Source organism: Dendropsophus ebraccatus, chromosome 4 (genome assembly GCF_027789765.1).
Source record: "Dendropsophus ebraccatus isolate aDenEbr1 chromosome 4, aDenEbr1.pat, whole genome shotgun sequence".
Taxonomy (NCBI): domain Eukaryota; kingdom Metazoa; phylum Chordata; class Amphibia; order Anura; family Hylidae; genus Dendropsophus; species Dendropsophus ebraccatus.
The window spans coordinates 39,785,461-39,802,915 of NC_091457.1; the positions used below are offsets into that span (position 1 = coordinate 39,785,461).

At 41.5% G+C, this 17,455-nt stretch overlaps 2 protein-coding genes across 2 annotated transcripts in view; both read right to left on the reverse strand.

The window, feature by feature from the left end:
* Positions 1–2,097: 2,097 nt before the first annotated feature.
* On the reverse strand, positions 2,098–10,052 carry LOC138789262 (intestinal mucin-like protein). Its single transcript, XM_069967863.1, has 6 exons — positions 9,912–10,052; positions 9,479–9,577; positions 4,594–4,722; positions 4,005–4,050; positions 3,394–3,502; positions 2,098–2,567 (listed from the first exon to the last, which is right to left on the reverse strand). Exons 1-6 carry the CDS (start codon positions 10,050–10,052, stop codon positions 2,399–2,401), a joined length of 693 nt encoding a protein of 230 aa, XP_069823964.1. The 3' UTR covers positions 2,098–2,398.
* A 58-nt stretch (positions 10,053–10,110) lies between these two features.
* LOC138789263 (mucin-2-like) overlaps positions 10,111–17,455 on the reverse strand; it is a 100,809-nt gene continuing 93,464 nt past the window's right edge. The window contains exon 20 of the mRNA XM_069967864.1: positions 10,111–10,166. Coding sequence (XP_069823965.1) covers positions 10,111–10,166 — 56 coding nt within the window. The remainder of the gene's footprint in view (positions 10,167–17,455) is intronic.

The window sequence follows — 17,455 nt, forward strand, 5'->3', positions numbered from 1 at the left end:
TTAAAGAACGTTCAGACGAAGCCGAACTTTGCTTCAAAGTTCAGTGAACCTGCAGAACCAAACTTTTACAACGTTTGCTCATCTTTATTTATATTCTAAAAATATTATGCTTATTTGATATCTTCTCAATGGATCAATGGCTGGTTCAGACCCAGACTGATTAAGAAAATAAGCTGAGAAAAGTGCAGTGTCATACGCCTCTCTCCCTGTCCTCTGTCTATGGGAGAATACCAGCTGCATAGACTTACATTATGAAGTCATCTCAGTCATGTGACAGGGAGCCAGGAGAGAATGCACTAAGCAAAGACTTCTCTTGACTCTTTCTTGTGAATGCTCAGACCCTGACTGATTAAATCTTTTGATATGCTTGTATGACATATCAAATGGGAGAGCAGCCTTTTCATTGGCTGGAGCGCATGACATGGCTTCCAGCTTTCTCAGCCAATCAGAGCTGAGCAAGCTGGAAGCCATGTTATGTGCTCCAGCCAATGAAAAGGCTGCTGGTGCGTAAGTGCACCAGCAGCCTTTTCCTCTCCCATTCACTGCTTTGGAAGACAGTGAAGAGGAATAAGACCAGGTTCGCTCCCTGCTGTGACGACAACGACCTAGGATGACGCCCGGGAGAGGAGGACGAGGTCGACATTTATTTGGTATGTATACTTTATTTAACTTCCTGGGGGGAGGGAGGGGGGCAGGGAGCGAGGCCAGGCAGCTTATAAACACACATTACAAAGTTATCTAATTTTGTAATGTGTGTTTATTTAGCTTGTAAAACAAATCGCTGGAGTACTCTTTTAAGGTGGCCCATTTACCCTCCAAAACTATTAATGGATTATACTATAGTAGCTCTTTATCAGTGTATGGATTTTGAAAACCCTTATAATGGAGTGTAATTGACTTGCACAGGCTCAGTATGTTCTTCCCCTACATTGAATACATGATTCATACTACATGAAAACACAAGATTAGAATTATAACGCTGTAGGCATGTGACATATTCTGCCACCAGTTGTTTACCTCCTTGTTTGCACTCTTTTCGATGTTGCAAAAGTATATGCAAAAAAATCAAACTCATTAGAATTATATCGCTGTAGACATGTGACATATTCTACCACCAGTTGATTACCTCCTTGTTTGCACTATAACATGTTGCAAAAGTATATGCAAAAAAATCAAACTCAATATATCTTGTGTGGGATTACCAGATTTTAGTAGCTGTGTGTAAACCCTGTGTAAATCTAAATGTGGAGACCTAGTGGTTGTTTAAATGAATCCTATGTGACAAGCATTTGACCTCAGCACTGCTTCAAAAAGTACATATTATACTGGCAGCTTGTGCTGGCACATAACACAGAGTACTCACATAGCCATTCAGGTGGTTCTTAGCATACAAGACAGAGTCAACTTCTAATCGTTACATTGTTTAACTATCTGTCCCAGTTCTAAAACCACCAAAAATCCATTTGTTGTGGGGGTCATATTTTGTTACTTCCTGGTTGTACAGTACTACTCCATGCTACAATTCTTTCCCTCATCTCTAGATCACAGCCCCCCACCTTGCCTATTCTCCTCCCACAGCACTCCTGCAAGCTCCTTGCTCATGGCTGTTGTAGAATTTTTTTATTTCACTGCAGCTGTACAATCTGAAAGGTTACAGCACCTATTGCATTCACTTCTGTCTGTTCTTTCTTTAGTATCATTCCTCACAAGGCAGCATGCTGAAAACACACCTCACTCTCCCTAAATGCCTCAACAAAGATACATATGTATCTGTGAATATAAGAGGGAAATGGTGATTTTGACTGTAGAGGTTGGTCAGAGATTGTGACATCACTCAGGGTAGTGGGTCTAGAGAGCAATATCCATCTAAAGCTCTTGTGACATCAGAGCATGATGCATTTTATATGAAGAGAGGAAAAATCCAAAAATATAAGGACAATACCCAATTTGTAGTTATCTTTCAACTTCCTGAAGAGTGCAGTATATTTAAACATTTTTGTTGTTAAGGTATACCCAGTAAATAATTGTGAAGAACACAAGTTGTTTGAGGAAGATGTTATGTTTAATTTAGTGCAATAATTTAGATGTCATCCTTGAATACTAATGCATAAACTTTGTGGGGATTTTAGATTAGCATAGTGGTACAAGTTCTACAAACACAGGAATGATCACAAAAATCTAACATTGTCAGCAAAAAAGAAAAAAAAATATGCCAGCATAGAGTGCATTGTTGAACGGACAGCACAGAAATCATGTAGCCTAATCTGTAGAATCAGTACAATAATAACACAGAGACTTAAGAACAAAAAGGAAAAAAAGATTTTTTACTAAAGGAACACCATATTCCTTGAATGTCATATTTTGATAACTTGGTGACTGTGTGAATACGAGGCAATCTCTATGGTGTACAGGTTGCAGCAAAGCATTCACATTTGGTGGCAGAAGACATGGTAATTCTAATGTTGTTATTGTCCCCGGGACAAACCAAGTCAACATTTATGTTTGAGGTCTCTGTGGCTATGCAACATTCACATTTTCCTTCCATTTGCAGTGACGTCTCAGAGAACCTGTTTAGAAACAGAACAGACACAATGATCATTAAACATAGTGGGGAGATTTATGTGCAAGAAAAAAGAGCCTTATTATCTGGGCCTTATATAGTCTTGGTAATGCTAGTCTTTGTATAATTGTTGCACTTCACTCCACTCCAAAACATAGGTAAAGTCACACCAAGGCACAGGTCACATCAGGTTTAAATGTAAAAAAAATATATATATATTAAAATACACAACGCGTTTCAAAACCAGACTGGTGATTCATTACTTTTGATAAAGAAACCAGTCCGGTTTCCACAATACTGAGCAAAAATACTGTGTGGGAGCCTTAGAGGATATTAATACTTCTAGTACTCATTGCAAAAAAAACGTCAGGCAATGAATTGATTTGCCATCAGATTCCACCTTGTTTGTTTATCTGTTATCTCTCCCGCCGCTCGTCCACCCCATACACAGGAATGTTAGGCTTGACTGATTGTTCCTCTGTTCGCTAAGGGGAGAAGAGAGATAAGCTGCATTGAGAGACCTCTCACCGTGGCTTATCTCTCCCTGAACAAAGGAGTTGGGTGATTTTCCATGACAACTGATCCCTGTCACCACTGAGCTCTTCTGTCTGTGGTTGCATGGAAGAGCCCCATGCACCTTAGATTGATGGCCACACCTGCCAGGAACAGTGGGTATGGCCAACTAAAGTCTAATGTGTATGGGGACCTTTGCTCTTAAATTTAGGACACTAAATGGCATTATCTTTTTACTGAGATTATGTTCTAGTCCCTGTGATACTATAAATGACAGTGGTTTCATACACACAGTATGGAAATCTGAAATGACTACTTACTTTTTAGGACTTGGACACCAGCCATCACAGTAAGACACAGTGACATTAGCTGAACAACCATTCCTAGAAATCTCAGTTACATTTGTCTTTACTCTGCATGCTTTTGGAGCTGAAATATAGAAAGAGTTGTATAATTCATGTATATAGTATTTTTTTTGTGATGCATTTAGCTGTCAATTAAACAATACACTTGGGATGATAGCTTTCAATCAAGGGGCGGAACAATATTTGCCTTCTGAGATGCACAGATCCTGTACTGTGGCATATAGGGGGGGGGAGTATTACCAAGACTTTGCTCTTTTGAGAAGGGGATACCTTCCAGTGTTTTGGGACATGAGTACACATAAATCATGATAAATGAGGCCGCGGAGGAGGCCATTCCGCCTCCCTGCCTTGCCACGACCCCCTTGCCTGCTTCTCGGGCAGGCAGGGGTTACGACTGGCATATGCATTGAAGCAGGTAAGAATGGAGCATACCCAGGGATCACCCTTCATAAATCTCCCCTTTTGTGTTTAATGACTGATTTCTATGTTCAGGAAGTTTTGCAGTCAAATGGTTAATAATAATATTAATTAAAAAAAAAAAAAACGTAATCCAGACAAATTATTACCTTTACAAATTTTACAGCAACCATCTGGAGTTTTCTCAAGCAAGCCCTACAAAATATACCTTTACTATTAATAATTTATCATCAAGTGATGGAAAAATAGCGAGTTAATCAATGTCAGCTATTTCTCAATGTCTATATTTTTAGGTTTTTATAGGAAATTTTTGATTTTTACATACTGCATAGAGATTTAAGGCCAGACTCACGTAGGCTAGGTTCCCATTATGTAAAAATGATGTCCCTTTTTCATAACAGCCGTAATTGTGCAAATAAGGTCATTTGCACAATGGCGGCCATTATTATGAAAAATGGACCTCATTTTTATATAGTGTGAACCTAGCCATACACTTTATTTCCGGAGGAGTTTCATTTGTGGAATACGTAGTGGAATCCACATCAAAGTAGAGTACAATGTGAGTAAATGGGGTTCCAACAAACATTCTAAAATATCTGCAATATCTGTACAGTATATACTACATAAGGGTTTCAATAACAGGTTTTAGTGCAGATTTTTGTGTGAGTCTGACCACATAAGCAGTTTTGATGATTTCTATTTTCTGACATATAGAGATAAATTATCTAAACAACTCACAGACGTACACTCCTCCGCCTCTGTTGTAGGACAAACTTTTGTAAGTGAAGATGTCACAAGAGTATTTCCTTTCTGTATACAAGTGTATTGCGTGCAGTTATCGTTCAGTGGGAACTGCGATTCTCCGGGCTGAAATAAAGAATGCCAATAATTGCAAGGTTTTTTTATAGGGCATCTAAATTGCCATGGACCATAGGGATGAAGGAGCAAATTAGGTTTCTAAGGAGAAAATTTTAGATAAACAAGGATTGGTTTGCTGCTTCTCATTGAAAGTATTATCTAGCCTTAAAGCGACTCTGTACCCACAATCTGACCCCCCCAAACCGCTTGTACCTTCAGATAGCTGCTTTTAATCCAAGATCTGTCCCGGGGTCAGTTCGGCAGGGGATGCACTTATTGTCATAAAAACAACTTTTAATCCTGCAGCGCTGTGTCTAACGGCCGGGGTTTACATTTGTATATGCATTAGGCTGGCAACACCTCTTCGTCCTTCCTCCCCACCCTCCTCATCATTAGGAATGCCCCAGGCAGATTGCTTCCTATTCCCCACCTGTGTGTATAATGAACATGGGCTGGATCGTTAATACACCTGTGCAGTGCTCAAACAGCAGTAAATATTCCTGGATCATTTCTAATGATGAGGAGGGTGGGGAGGAAGGACAGAGAGGTTGCGCCAGCCTAATGCATATACAAATGTAAGCCACAGCTGTTAGAAACAGCGCTGCAGGATTAAAAGTTGTTTTTATGACAATAACTGCATCACCTGTCGAACGGACCCCAGGACAGGTCTTGGATTAAAAGCAGCTATCCGAAGGTACAAGTGGTTTGGGGGGGGGGGTTCAGATTGTGGGTACAGAGTCGCTTTAAAGGGGTTGTGTCACAAAGTTAGTAAAATCAGATGTGTACAACATACATATATGTAACTTGGAATAAATGTGCTGTTTTTAGTAAAGTAGCTTAAAGTACTCAACGGAGCATGAGTGACCAAAACTAGGCTTGGTTACTACTGCATTTTTCCATCTGTTTCACTGAATATGTTTCGGTACGTTTTATTTTAATCTACAGAAAAACATGGTCAACACCATTTTTGTGTACATTTAGAAAAAAAAAAGATCCATTTTGATCCACTTTTTTAATAATCTAAGCAAAACTGCATAACGGCATAACTGCTATACCTCAACTCCTTTGATTCTTTTTTACTATAAGAAAATAAAGATTGTGCTGAATCTCCTCTATGGACAACTATACGATAGGTACCATGTCTACTAGGGGACTGTCACCTGTATTACACTGTCAGTACCTCGCTTTGGGTCCGAGTGCTAGGTATACGTTAAACTGAAAATGTCAATGAAAAATGTTAACCCAGCCTTAATGGATGGCCAAAACCAGAAATATTACACAGCCCTAACACTTTAGTAAACAAGTGCCGGTCTGCTAGATTGATGCTCATTTGCTGAGCCTATTGTTCAACTCGATAATCATTCAGCAAGGTCTGCACGGACATACAGTAGTTAGTGATACCCATGCAGCCCTTGCCCTTAAACCGTATACATTACCTCTCCCAGTGTTCTTCTGTCCTCTGCTCGCTGTAGCTTCGGAGCAGTTCTCTGAATAGACAGGCCACTCAGCCAATCCCTGAATATACAGCGGCGGACGCGAGCAGAAGAACCCAGGGAGCGTGGACACGTATATAAACAGTTTTTTTTTTTTTTACACATTCAGACACCTGGCGGCAGATAATTTTAGGCCAGAACCAAATAATTGTCATCAACTGAATGCTGTCTCTATTACATAGAATGATAATTGACCTAATCGGCCTGATTCGGACGATTATCGTTTTGTGTAAAAGGACCCTTAGTCCATAGCTCTCAAACAATTTTAATTAATGTTAGTATGTTTGAAAAGTTTCATTTAACATAATGCCAAGAACTCTGCTTTTCCTGTATCCTTACCATATGCATTGTTTCCTGACATTTTCTTGTGTTCATTTGCCTCTGGTTCTGATTTTGTACTGCAATGCTATTCTGGTTTTAAAACTTTGGCCTGTTTTCTAGATTACCTTTTTGTGTTCTAAGTTTGCCCTTTACATACCGTTTGATATTGACCTGTATTGTCTGACTTCACTCTGCCTCCCTGTGCATGTAGGGGCCGCTGCCAAGTTGGGGGTTGCCATTTAAAGTCAACCATCCAAGTAGGTAGACACAGTAGTTAGGGTGAGAGCAGGGACACACTGTTCTCTATCTGTTCTGACACACAAACTCCTATTGTCTATATTACTCAAGCAAAACATGCCTGGTTGGGATGGCAAGGTATGACAAGTGAGACAGCCAGACTAGCCATTCAGTCCAGTTTGCTGGTGACTGCTGCCCAGTGGAAAGCAGCAGTTGGGTCAAGAAGTGCTTGGCAAACATGTTATGAGGGGTCCTTTTTCTAATTTGTTAAATAGTTTTGAAGTTATAGCAGGTTTTTCCAGGCAGATGGTACACCTTGTATTATAATGAAAAGGGTCACGTCAGCCACATCTAAGACTTTGCGAATTTATCTGCCTATTGTCTTCACATGGAAAAGACAATGAAACCATATCAAACCTTTCATATGGTTCCAACTAATAGACAACAAGTCATCCAAAAAATAAATCCTCTCTCCCTTAAAAAAAGAAAAGAAAATCAAGACTTATCTCTCTCACGTGGGTTACTTGTCCAATAATTTTACCTACCGAGAAAGTTGCTGCTTAGCATCCTTAACATCAAAATGTGTTTGTTTTTTTTTAGCCTTTAAAACTTTCAAAGAGCTCAATAAAATCTGTGTAAATTTACAGTGAAAGGCATGTGGCCAAAAAAAGAAAGAAAAAAAATATTTAAATCTATAAATGCAAACAAAAACAATGGTGATGATAGTTGATCATTAGGGATCGAGAGGAAGAAGAGCTACTTAATGGTTTCTAGTCCTGTATATACAAAAGAAGGAAGAAGGAGCCAAGGTAGGTGCGGACAGTGGTTAGGGCATGTCTTCTAATGTACTGGTTTGTGTGGATATGGTCGAAGATAAATTAAAAATTGTCAGCATACAGGCCTGACCCGATTAGACCTAGTACCTTTTGTATAGCTGTCCATGGAGGAGATTCAGCACAGTCTTTATATTCTTAGTAAAGAAAAGTCAAAGGGGTGTGGCATGTTTGTGTAGCGCTCTGGCACGCCTCACCACTCATTCTCCTCCCTCTTCTTTTTTAAATAAACATTCCATCTGAGCCTCAGTCTGTTGATATCAGGAGCTGCTTGTGTGCTGCATCCTTTTTTTTGGTGTGGGAGGAAATGGGAGTACCTGGAGGAAACCCATGCAAACAGAGGAAGAATATACAAAGTTCTTGCATTTGTTTTCCTTGGTGGGACCCAGCACTGCAAGGTTACAATACTAACCACTGATGCAGGCTCCACAGCCAGGAAGAGCGGCCCACACATGTTGAGTTTCCCAAGTAAGGCTATTGGCTTCAGCAAATCTCAATGTGTCGTATGTGCTTGAGGCATGCCAGAGCACGGCATAACTGCTATACCTCAACTCTGTTGATTCTTTTTTACTATAAGAAAATAAAGATTGTGCTGAATCTCCTCCATGGACAACTATACCATAGGTACCATGTCTACTAGGGGACTGTCACCTGTATTACACTGTCAGCACCTTGCTTCCGGTCAGAGTGCTGACAGAGTCCCTTTAAATACACTGAATGTAAGCAAAGCTCCAGGACCTGATGAGTTAAAGCCAAGAGTTCTTAGAGAACTCAGTTCTGTAATTTTTATTAGTATTATAAGTGACATTTTGTGACACAAAGAGTCAAAGAGGCTTTTCCAAGCTCCTGCATAGCTCCTCCCTTCCCTGCTTGATTGACACCTGGAAGTCCCAAGCAGGTACAGATATGGAAGGAGGGAATAAGGAAGTTTTACAGCTTTTTGCACAGCGAGAGCTTGGGAATACCGCTTTGACTCTTTTTCCTATGGAATAAAAGCATTTTTCTATGTTATGGACGCACAGATAGATATATGAAGGATACCATATGTCTTCTGGCCCAAACAGCTATCTAACAATGTCAGCTGTTTGGAATGTAGATTACAGCCAACAGATTCTCTTAAAGTGTTTCTGGTTCAAGATATGTATATTTGTGTGTATATATATATATATATATATATATATATATATATATTCATATAAGGAACTGATCAAGAAAGCAATCAGGCACTATTTTTCTGCAATAAACTACTGACATCTTGAACAATATAGTGATAACCTATGTATATCCTTTGTTTCTGACTTGGACACTAAAGGAGCGCCTAGTTATGTACAACCACGGCCATGCTTCTCAATGTATATATTTTGTATGCTGTTTTTCACCAGTTTCACATTTATATTTCACATTTATATATTTTGTATGCTGGCAATACAACTTTAGATAGGAATTATTTCTCTTGGAGGTCCAATGACATAGCTACCATAAAGGCAGACCACACCACGGCTACAGGGCGCGTGCACTAAGGGGGTCCACAGGTCCCTGGCTCTTTAACTGTTAGCATTTATGATAAACCCTCACAGTAAAACGTTTTTTAGTGTTTTTTGCTATGACCCATGACCCATGAATCCTAGCTATGCTTCTGTAGAGGTCTTTCATATTCTGCCAGTAAAGAGTCTATTGCTAATGCTTCTACAAAAAAAGAGCTACAATATGGAGGGGGGATTCCAAGGTCTTCTCTAGCACCAATGGATAGCAAGTTATCTTAAATGTCTTTTCTAAGCAGTCTAGAATGTTTGAAGGCTTTTCATGTGTCAATAATTTTTTTTCTGTGTTTCCAACAGCCTAGGCGGCAAAAACCATAAGATGAAGAAAAAAACAGAGTACCTTTAAGAAATAGCTTGATCCGTCAGTAGCTACCACAATACAAGAATCTTGGATGCATGTTCCACAGCAGCTGTTATTAGATGTTTTATAGACATAGCCCTATGGTAGAAAGTACAATAATAATGCAACACATGTGGACTTCTGGAAACAAATAACTATTTTGTTCATAGCGATTGAAAATATTATAAAACTATTTATAACTAGTGATGAGCGAACCTGCTGAACCCAAACATTTGACTCCTGCTGGTTTGAGACGTTGTATGCAGTCATAGGGAGTCCTAGAAAATTTGATTACAGCCCCCGACAAGGACGTGTTAAGGAGGTCTTAGACTGTTCAATTTTTTATTTTTATTTTTTTGTTTTGTTGGTTTCTGTTCCATGAGTGCATGAATCATGTAAGTTTGGTAATGTTTTTAACATGTTTCAGACTCACCAATGGGCATTGCACAATGCAGCGGATATGTTCACAAACAACAGCATTAAAGCCGGTCTTGGGGTCTTTGACTCCTGAACATTTACATGTCTTGCAGGATGATCCTTTTACTAAAATGGCTTGCCCTATCTGTAAGCACATAATATAGACACAAAAATCAATTAAACCTATCTGTTTTACTTTCTATTATCAGCAGTTGTTACAATTGTCTTACCTGGTAGGCAGCCCCATCTACTAGGCAAACATTCATGGGTCCTGTCATAGAGGCATGAAAAAAATTATTATTATATACCTTTTCACTTTATTATCCTGAAAGAAATAATTTTTGTTCCTATCTCTTATGTTCACTGAAAAATAGAAAGTGATTGTATATTTATGCATATTTACTTAACCCTTAGAGGACCGGGCCAATATCAATTTTTGCATTTTCGTTTTTTCCTCCTTGTGCTTAAAAGGCCATAGCACTTGCATTTTTTCACCTAGAAACCCACATGAGCCCTTATTTTTTGCGCCATAAATTGTTCTTTGCAATGATAGTCTGATTTTGTTCATAAAGTACAATTCAAAAGCAGGAAAAAAATTAAATGTGTGGTGAAATTGAAGAAAAAAAACAACAATTTTTTTATTTGGAGGCTTTTTGTTTTTACGTCATTCGCCCTGGAGTAAAACTGTCTTGTTATATATGTTCCTCAAGTCGTGTTATGATAACAACCATATGTAAGGCTAGGTTCAAATTGCGCTTTTACAATCAGTTTTTTACATCCGTTTTTTGCGAAAAACGGATGCATTTGTGTGCATCCGTTTTTCCATTGACTTCCATTATAGAAACGTGGTCGACCTCTTTTCTGTGTCCGTCAAAAAAAAAAAATCCATTTTGATCCATTTTTTTTTTATAATGGAAGTCAATGGAAAAACGGATCAAAACAGATGCACACAAATGCATCAGTTTTTTTCATCCACACGGATTTTTTCATCCACACGGATTGCAAAAACGCAGTGTAAACCTAGCCTGACATAATTGATAATTTTTATTTTATCTGATGGCTTTTAAAAAATGTAAACTATTGTTAACAAATATATGTTCCTTGAAATCGCTCTATGAGGGTATGTAAACACTGAGGATTTTAGACGGAACCTCTGTCGCGTAATCCTCAGCTCACGCCGGCTCGCGGAGTTTAGCAGACGCGCGCATCTCCAGCGGTGTCATAGACTCCATTCTATGCATGGGCGGGTTATGTCATCTGTCCAAAGAATGATCAAGTTCATTCTTTGGACAGAGGAAGGAATCCGCCCGTGGATAAAATGGAGTCTATGACACGGGTGGAGACGCGCGCGCGCTGCACTACGCGGGCAGGCGCGAGCTGAGGATTACGCAACGGAGGTTCCGTCTAAAATCCTCAGTATGCACAGGGAAGGTCATGTGAAAACCTGTGAACCAAAGAAATTGATGGAAACACAAAGGAAATAGATAGGAAACAGCAGGGGCTGCATCTATGCATGCCTCTGAGGCTGCCTAATGGCACCATTATGCCTAATTCTGTGCAACAGCCTGGTTAAAACAGAGGTAGGCATAGGACCACCCAAAAATTCAGCCTGACACAGCATGGCAGTGAAAACACAGGGAAACATTAAAACAGAGATAGGCATATGGACCACCCAAAAACTCAGCCTCACACAGCATGGCAGTGAGAACACAGGGAACAATTAAAACAGAGGTAGCATATCATGAACCAGCAAAAATTCTGGTAGCCAGTCAGCCTTCCAAAAATTATACCAGACCTAGCATGGCAGTGAGCACACAGAGAACCATTAAAAGTGAGTGAGGAAGCAAGTGAGCCTCCCCAAAATTAGGCCAGACACTGCATGGCATTGAGCACACAGAGAACTCCCGGGAGCAGCAGTAGCCAACATGGAGGCCAGGCAGGAGCAACAGTGACCAACATGGAGGCCAGGCAGGAGCAACAGTAACCAACATGGAGGCCAGGCAGGAGCAACAGTAGTCAACATGGAGGCCAGGCAGGAACAGCAGTAGCCAACATGGAGGCAAGGGCAGGCCCAGCAGTAGTCAACATGGATGCCAGTGAAGGCCCAGCAGTAGTCAACATGGATGCCAGTTAAGGCCCAGCAGTAGCCAACATGGAAGCAAGGGCAGGCACACCAGTAGTTAACATGGATGCCAGTTAAGGTCCAGCAGTAGTCAACATGGATGCAATAACATGCAATAACTGCATCACCTGCCGAACGGACCCCAGGACAGATCTTGGATTAAAAGCAGCTATCTGAAGGTACAAGCGGTTTGGGGGGTCAGATTGTGGGTACGGAGTCGCTTTAAGAACAGAATACTGACAAAGTATACCACTCGGTTTAAAAATTGTAAGAAATTCTTAAAAGAGTGAGAGAGACAAACACAGAATTAGACAGCAAAGTTTGCGTTGTTCATTGTAGCACTGTTTGGTAATAAAAGAAACACATGTTTGTGCATTTTTGAAGATCCTTCTCATATTTCATTTGGAAAGATGGGCAAGGTCAGCTTCCTTCATTTTATTTCCCCTGTTCTTGAAAGGCAATTTTCTGCCATGTTCTGCCCCTTCACAGCCAGAGGAGTATATATCTCCTCACAGTTACTGGACAGTTAAGTTACTGGACACATTATCCCCTATCCACGAGATCACCTGTTCACACTGCTGCGATTTCAATATCGGTCTACCATGAGACCCCGTGAGTCTGTGGGATACAATCCAGTAGTGACTGCACCTATACACGCTCCGTGACACCACCTTTACTCTGTGCAAGCAGTTGTGAACTTAGATAGTAGTGATGAGCGAATAGTGAGATATTCGAATATTCCATGTTCGTACGAATATCCCGTGATTATTCGAATATTCGATCCCATTAAAGTCTATGGGAACAAATATTCGATTATTGAAAAACATCTATTCGACCACTTGGAGGCACAAACTGGGAGCTAGGGGATTTGAACACTTATTGAATATTTATTGAATATTCGCAGGATATTCTTACGAATATCGAATATTCAAATATCTCACTATTCGATCGAATATCTATTCGATCGAACAATATTCGCTCATTACTATTAGATAGGCCTTGCGTATGAAATACAGAAATCAGGAAAAATACTAGAGGTCCCACTAGTTTTGGGGGGCTATAGGCTACAATCTGGTAGTGGCTGGACCTATACACACTATGTGACACCCCCTTACAATGAGCAGTGAAGTTTTATGCAGGTGTACTACAAATCCCAGCAATACAATGTAATACCCACTAGTTTTGGGGGGCTGTGCTATACAATCTGGTAGCGGCTGGACCTATACACACTCTGTGACACCCCCTTACAATGAGCAGTGACGTTCTATGCATGTGTACTACAAATCCCAGCAATACAATGTAGTACCCCTTAGTTTTGGGGGCTGTGCTATACAATCTGGTAGTGGCTGGACCTATACACACTCTGTGACACCCCCTTACAATGAGCAGTGAAGTTCTATGCAGGTGTACTACAAATCCCAGCAATACAATGTAGTACCCACTAGTTTTGGGGGGCTGTGCTATACAATCTGGTAGCGGCTGGACCTATACACACTCTGTGATACCCCCTTACAATGAGCAGTGAAGTTCTATGCAGGTGTACTACAAATCCCAGCAATACAATGTAGTGCCCATTAGTTTTAGGGGGCTGTGCTATACAATCTGGTAGTGGCTGGACCTATACACACTCTGTGCAACCCCCTCCAATGAGCAGTGAAGTTCTATGCAGGTGTACTACAAATCACAGCAATACAATCTACGACAGCAGCACCACCGGCCACAAAATCATAAAGGGTACTGAGCACTTCTTAGGGATCTGTATGCAACACCTAATGTCCCCTTTCGTGGTAGCAGCACTGCAAGTCCCAGCCAGCAGTCTGTAGTAATACTATTAAAAAACGATTTAATAGATTTGAAGCCCTGAAAAGGGCTGTTTGTTTATATCGCTAGTATATTCCCTGCCTACTGGAACGCTAAATCCTACACTGACACTCTCCCTGACCAGCAGCAGCTCTGTCCCTGATCTCTCACAGCATGCATCTGAAGCGAGCACTACCGGCTGCGCTTTTTATATGGCAGGCTCATCTGATCTGGCCAACCAATCGCTGCTATCGACATGTATGGGTCCCACGTGATGGCAGGATGTACCAAAGAGTCTCCTGCATGTTTGTTGACTGAGAAATAGGGCCCAAACTTACAGGAAATGGATGATGAGATTTTCTCGAGTATCACGAGATACTCGTCCGAGTAACGAGTACCATCGAGTACCCTAATACTCCATCGAGTACCAAGCTCGGACAAGCATGCTCGCTCATCACTAGCTTTTATCCTTTGGTCTATGGGGCTGTGTGAGGTGTCATTTTTTGCGCCATGATGTTTTTATCGCTACCTTTCTATCGCTACCTTGATTGTGCATATGCAACTTTTTGATCGCCTTTTTATTACAATTTTTCTGGATTTGATGCGACCAAAAATGCCCAATTTTGCACGATTACGCACGCGGCGACACCACACATGTTAATTTATTTATTTATTTATTTATGTTTATTTATAACATAGCAAAAGGAGGGGTGATTCAATCTTTTATTAGGGGAGGGGGATTTTTACTAATAATAAAACTTTTTTCTTTTACACTTATACTAGAAGTCCCCCTGGGGGACTTCTAGTATAAGTACACTGATCTCTTATTGAGATCTATGCAATATAGTTATGCTGCATAGATCAATGAGATCAATTGCTTTCGGCTGCGATCCCCCCACTAGACACCAGGGAATTGGCTGGAAGTAGTAATCAGATGCAGCTGTCAACTTTGACAGCTGCATCTGATTACTTAATTGGCGGGCAAGGTGCTTAGACCGTGCCCGCTAATAGCCGCGGTCCCAGGCTACAAGCGGCACCCGGGACCGCGGCCCAGCTCTGAACTCCCCTAGGCGGCCCAGGACATACCTGTATGCTCAGGGTCGTCTAGGGGTTAATGGTAGTATAGCTTATTGTTACATAGGTATTGTTCACATTGTGTTAGAGACTTACTTCACATCTATGCCCCTGTATATGCCAGATATATACGAAGGAACATACCCCCTAAAGTTAGCATTAAATGAGCACTGAGTGTCGTATTGACGCTGATCACGGCTCAGCGCTCGATTACTATGGGTTCCAGCAGCCCATAGTAATCGAGCACTGATCTCTGAGATCAATGCAGTACATATTTACTGCTTTGATCTCTATGAGAAATCAGTGCAGTGATCATAGACGTTCACCAGGGAATTCAAGTTACTGTAAAAAAAAAAAATTAAGTTTTTATTAAATAAAAAATCCCATTCCATGTTAAACTTTTAAATAACCCCACTTTCCCCATTTTATAAATAAAATGAATTTTTTTTTTTTGCTATTAGCATATCCGTAATAGTATTTATAAATTATCACATTCCTGATCTCACCGAGTAAACGGTAAACCCACCACAGTGCAAAATTGCAGATTATTGGTCACATCACATCCAGAAAAATTGTAATAAAAAATGAAAAAGACGCATAAAAAAAGTCGCATATACGCAAGCAGGCTACCAATAGAAAGTAAAGATAATGGTGCAAAAAATTAAACCTCAATTAGCCCCATAGTCATAGTTTTTTCTTTTTAACCCCTAGACGACCCATAATGTAACTGTATGTCATGGTGCCACTAGAAGAGTTCAGAGGGAGGCCGCGTGGCGATCTGCAGCCCAGGACCGCAGCAATTAACAGACACGGTCCGATCTCCGTGCCCGCTAATTAGGCATTTAGATGCAGCTGTCAAAGTTGTCAGCTGCATTTAAATGCCTGTTTTCCCCCATCTGTGGTGGTCTATGCGATTGCGGAGGAGCGGTCCCTGCTCTCTATCCGTCTGGGCGTCTGCGCCTTAATGGCGCTGATCTCAGCTTAGTAATCTATTGCTTTCATCTGCAGCAGCCGAGAGCAATAGAACACCGATCTCATTGATCTACGCAGTGTATCTAAACTGCATAGATCTCAATGAGAGATCAGTGTAGCTATACTAGTAGTCCCCCAGGGGGACTTCTAGTTAGTGTGTAAAAAATCCCCTACCCTACTAAAAATCTGAATCACCCCCCTTTCCCCATTTTATAAATAAAAATATAAACATGTTTGGTATCGCCGCGTGTGTATTCACCTGAACAATTAAATCATATTTCTGATCTTGCATGGTAAACGGCGTTAGCGCAAAAAATTTCAAAGTGCAAAATTGCGCATTTTTGGTCGCATCAAACCCAGAAAAATTGTAATAAAAAGTGATCAAAATGTTGCATATACGCAAAAAAAAATGACACTGCAACCAGCACCATAGGCCAAAAAATAAAAGCGTTATAAGCATGGTCATAAAGCAATTTTAAAGGAGAAGTCCGGCCAAAATGTATTTTTTATATGTTATTACTTATGGAAAGTTATACAATTTTCTAATGTACATTAATTATGGGAAATGCTCATATACAGCTATTTCCCTTAATTTAGTGTATCAGGAAGTGTTAGAATTCTCTCAAAACCAGTGATGTCACGACGAAGGGTGTAATTCCTATGGAGTGTCCAGCAGGGGGCGCTCTATATATAGAAGTCAATGAGTACCATTGACTTCTATATATAGTGTGCCCCTGCTGGACACTCCATTGGAATTACAATGGATGTGTGTATGTAATGTAATGTACTGTACTTTGCGATTGAATACATTTATGGAATACTTTGGGGAGCAAGTGTCCTTGCTCCCTAAAGTATCCCATAAATGTAATCAATAAATACATTTGCAGCACATCCAACAGGGAGGGAAAGAAGTGCCATCTACCTCCCCCCTCCTTGCTCGGTGCTGGGAACATATACAAAGTACTACTCCCCCATTATCTGCAGATAATGGGGGAGTAGCACCTGTGCTATCTTATCGCCGCCCGCGCCGCCGCTCACACAAGTGCCGCCCGCTCCGCCACCGCCGCTCACATAAGTGCTGCCCGCTCCACCGCCGCCGCCGCCGCTCACAGAAGTGCCCCCTCCTCCTCCGCTCCCCCTCCTCCTCAAAACACTATGGCCCCGCTGACTCCCCGCCGCCCGCGCCGCTGACTGACCGCCGCCTGCCCATGCCGCTCCTCACACTATCCGGCCGGCCACCGCTCTCTGCTCCTGCAGGCCGGCTGTGTCAGCCCTCACCCACACCGGCCGGGAGCACGGTCCTCCTGGTGCTGTCCCAGGCCGGTGTGGGTGAGGGCTGATGCGGCCGGCTGGCCTGCAGGAGCCGAGAGCGGTTGGCGGGCGGATAGTGTGAGTCAGCGGGACCATAGTGTTTCGAGGAGGAGGGGGAGCTGAGGAGGAGGGGGCACTTCTGTGAGCGGTGGCGGCGGAGCGGGTGGCACTTATGTGAGCGGCGGCGCGGGCGGCGATAAGATAGCACAGGTACTACTCCCCCATTATCTGCAGATAATCAGGGAGTAGTACTTTGTATATGTTCCCAGCACCGAGCAAGG

Coding starts and splice junctions, on each gene's coding strand:
- LOC138789262 (XM_069967863.1), bottom strand. CDS start 10,052: ATGTGCTTACAGATAGGGCAAGCCATTTTAGTAAAAGGATCATCCTGC. Junction 4,051..4,593: donor AGGCGGAGGAGTGTACGTCT/GTGAGTTGTTTA, acceptor TATATTTTGTAG/GGCTTGCTTGAGAAAACTCC. Junction 2,568..3,393: donor TGGTGTCCAAGTCCTAAAAA/GTAAGTAGTCAT, acceptor GTTTCTAAACAG/GTTCTCTGAGACGTCACTGC.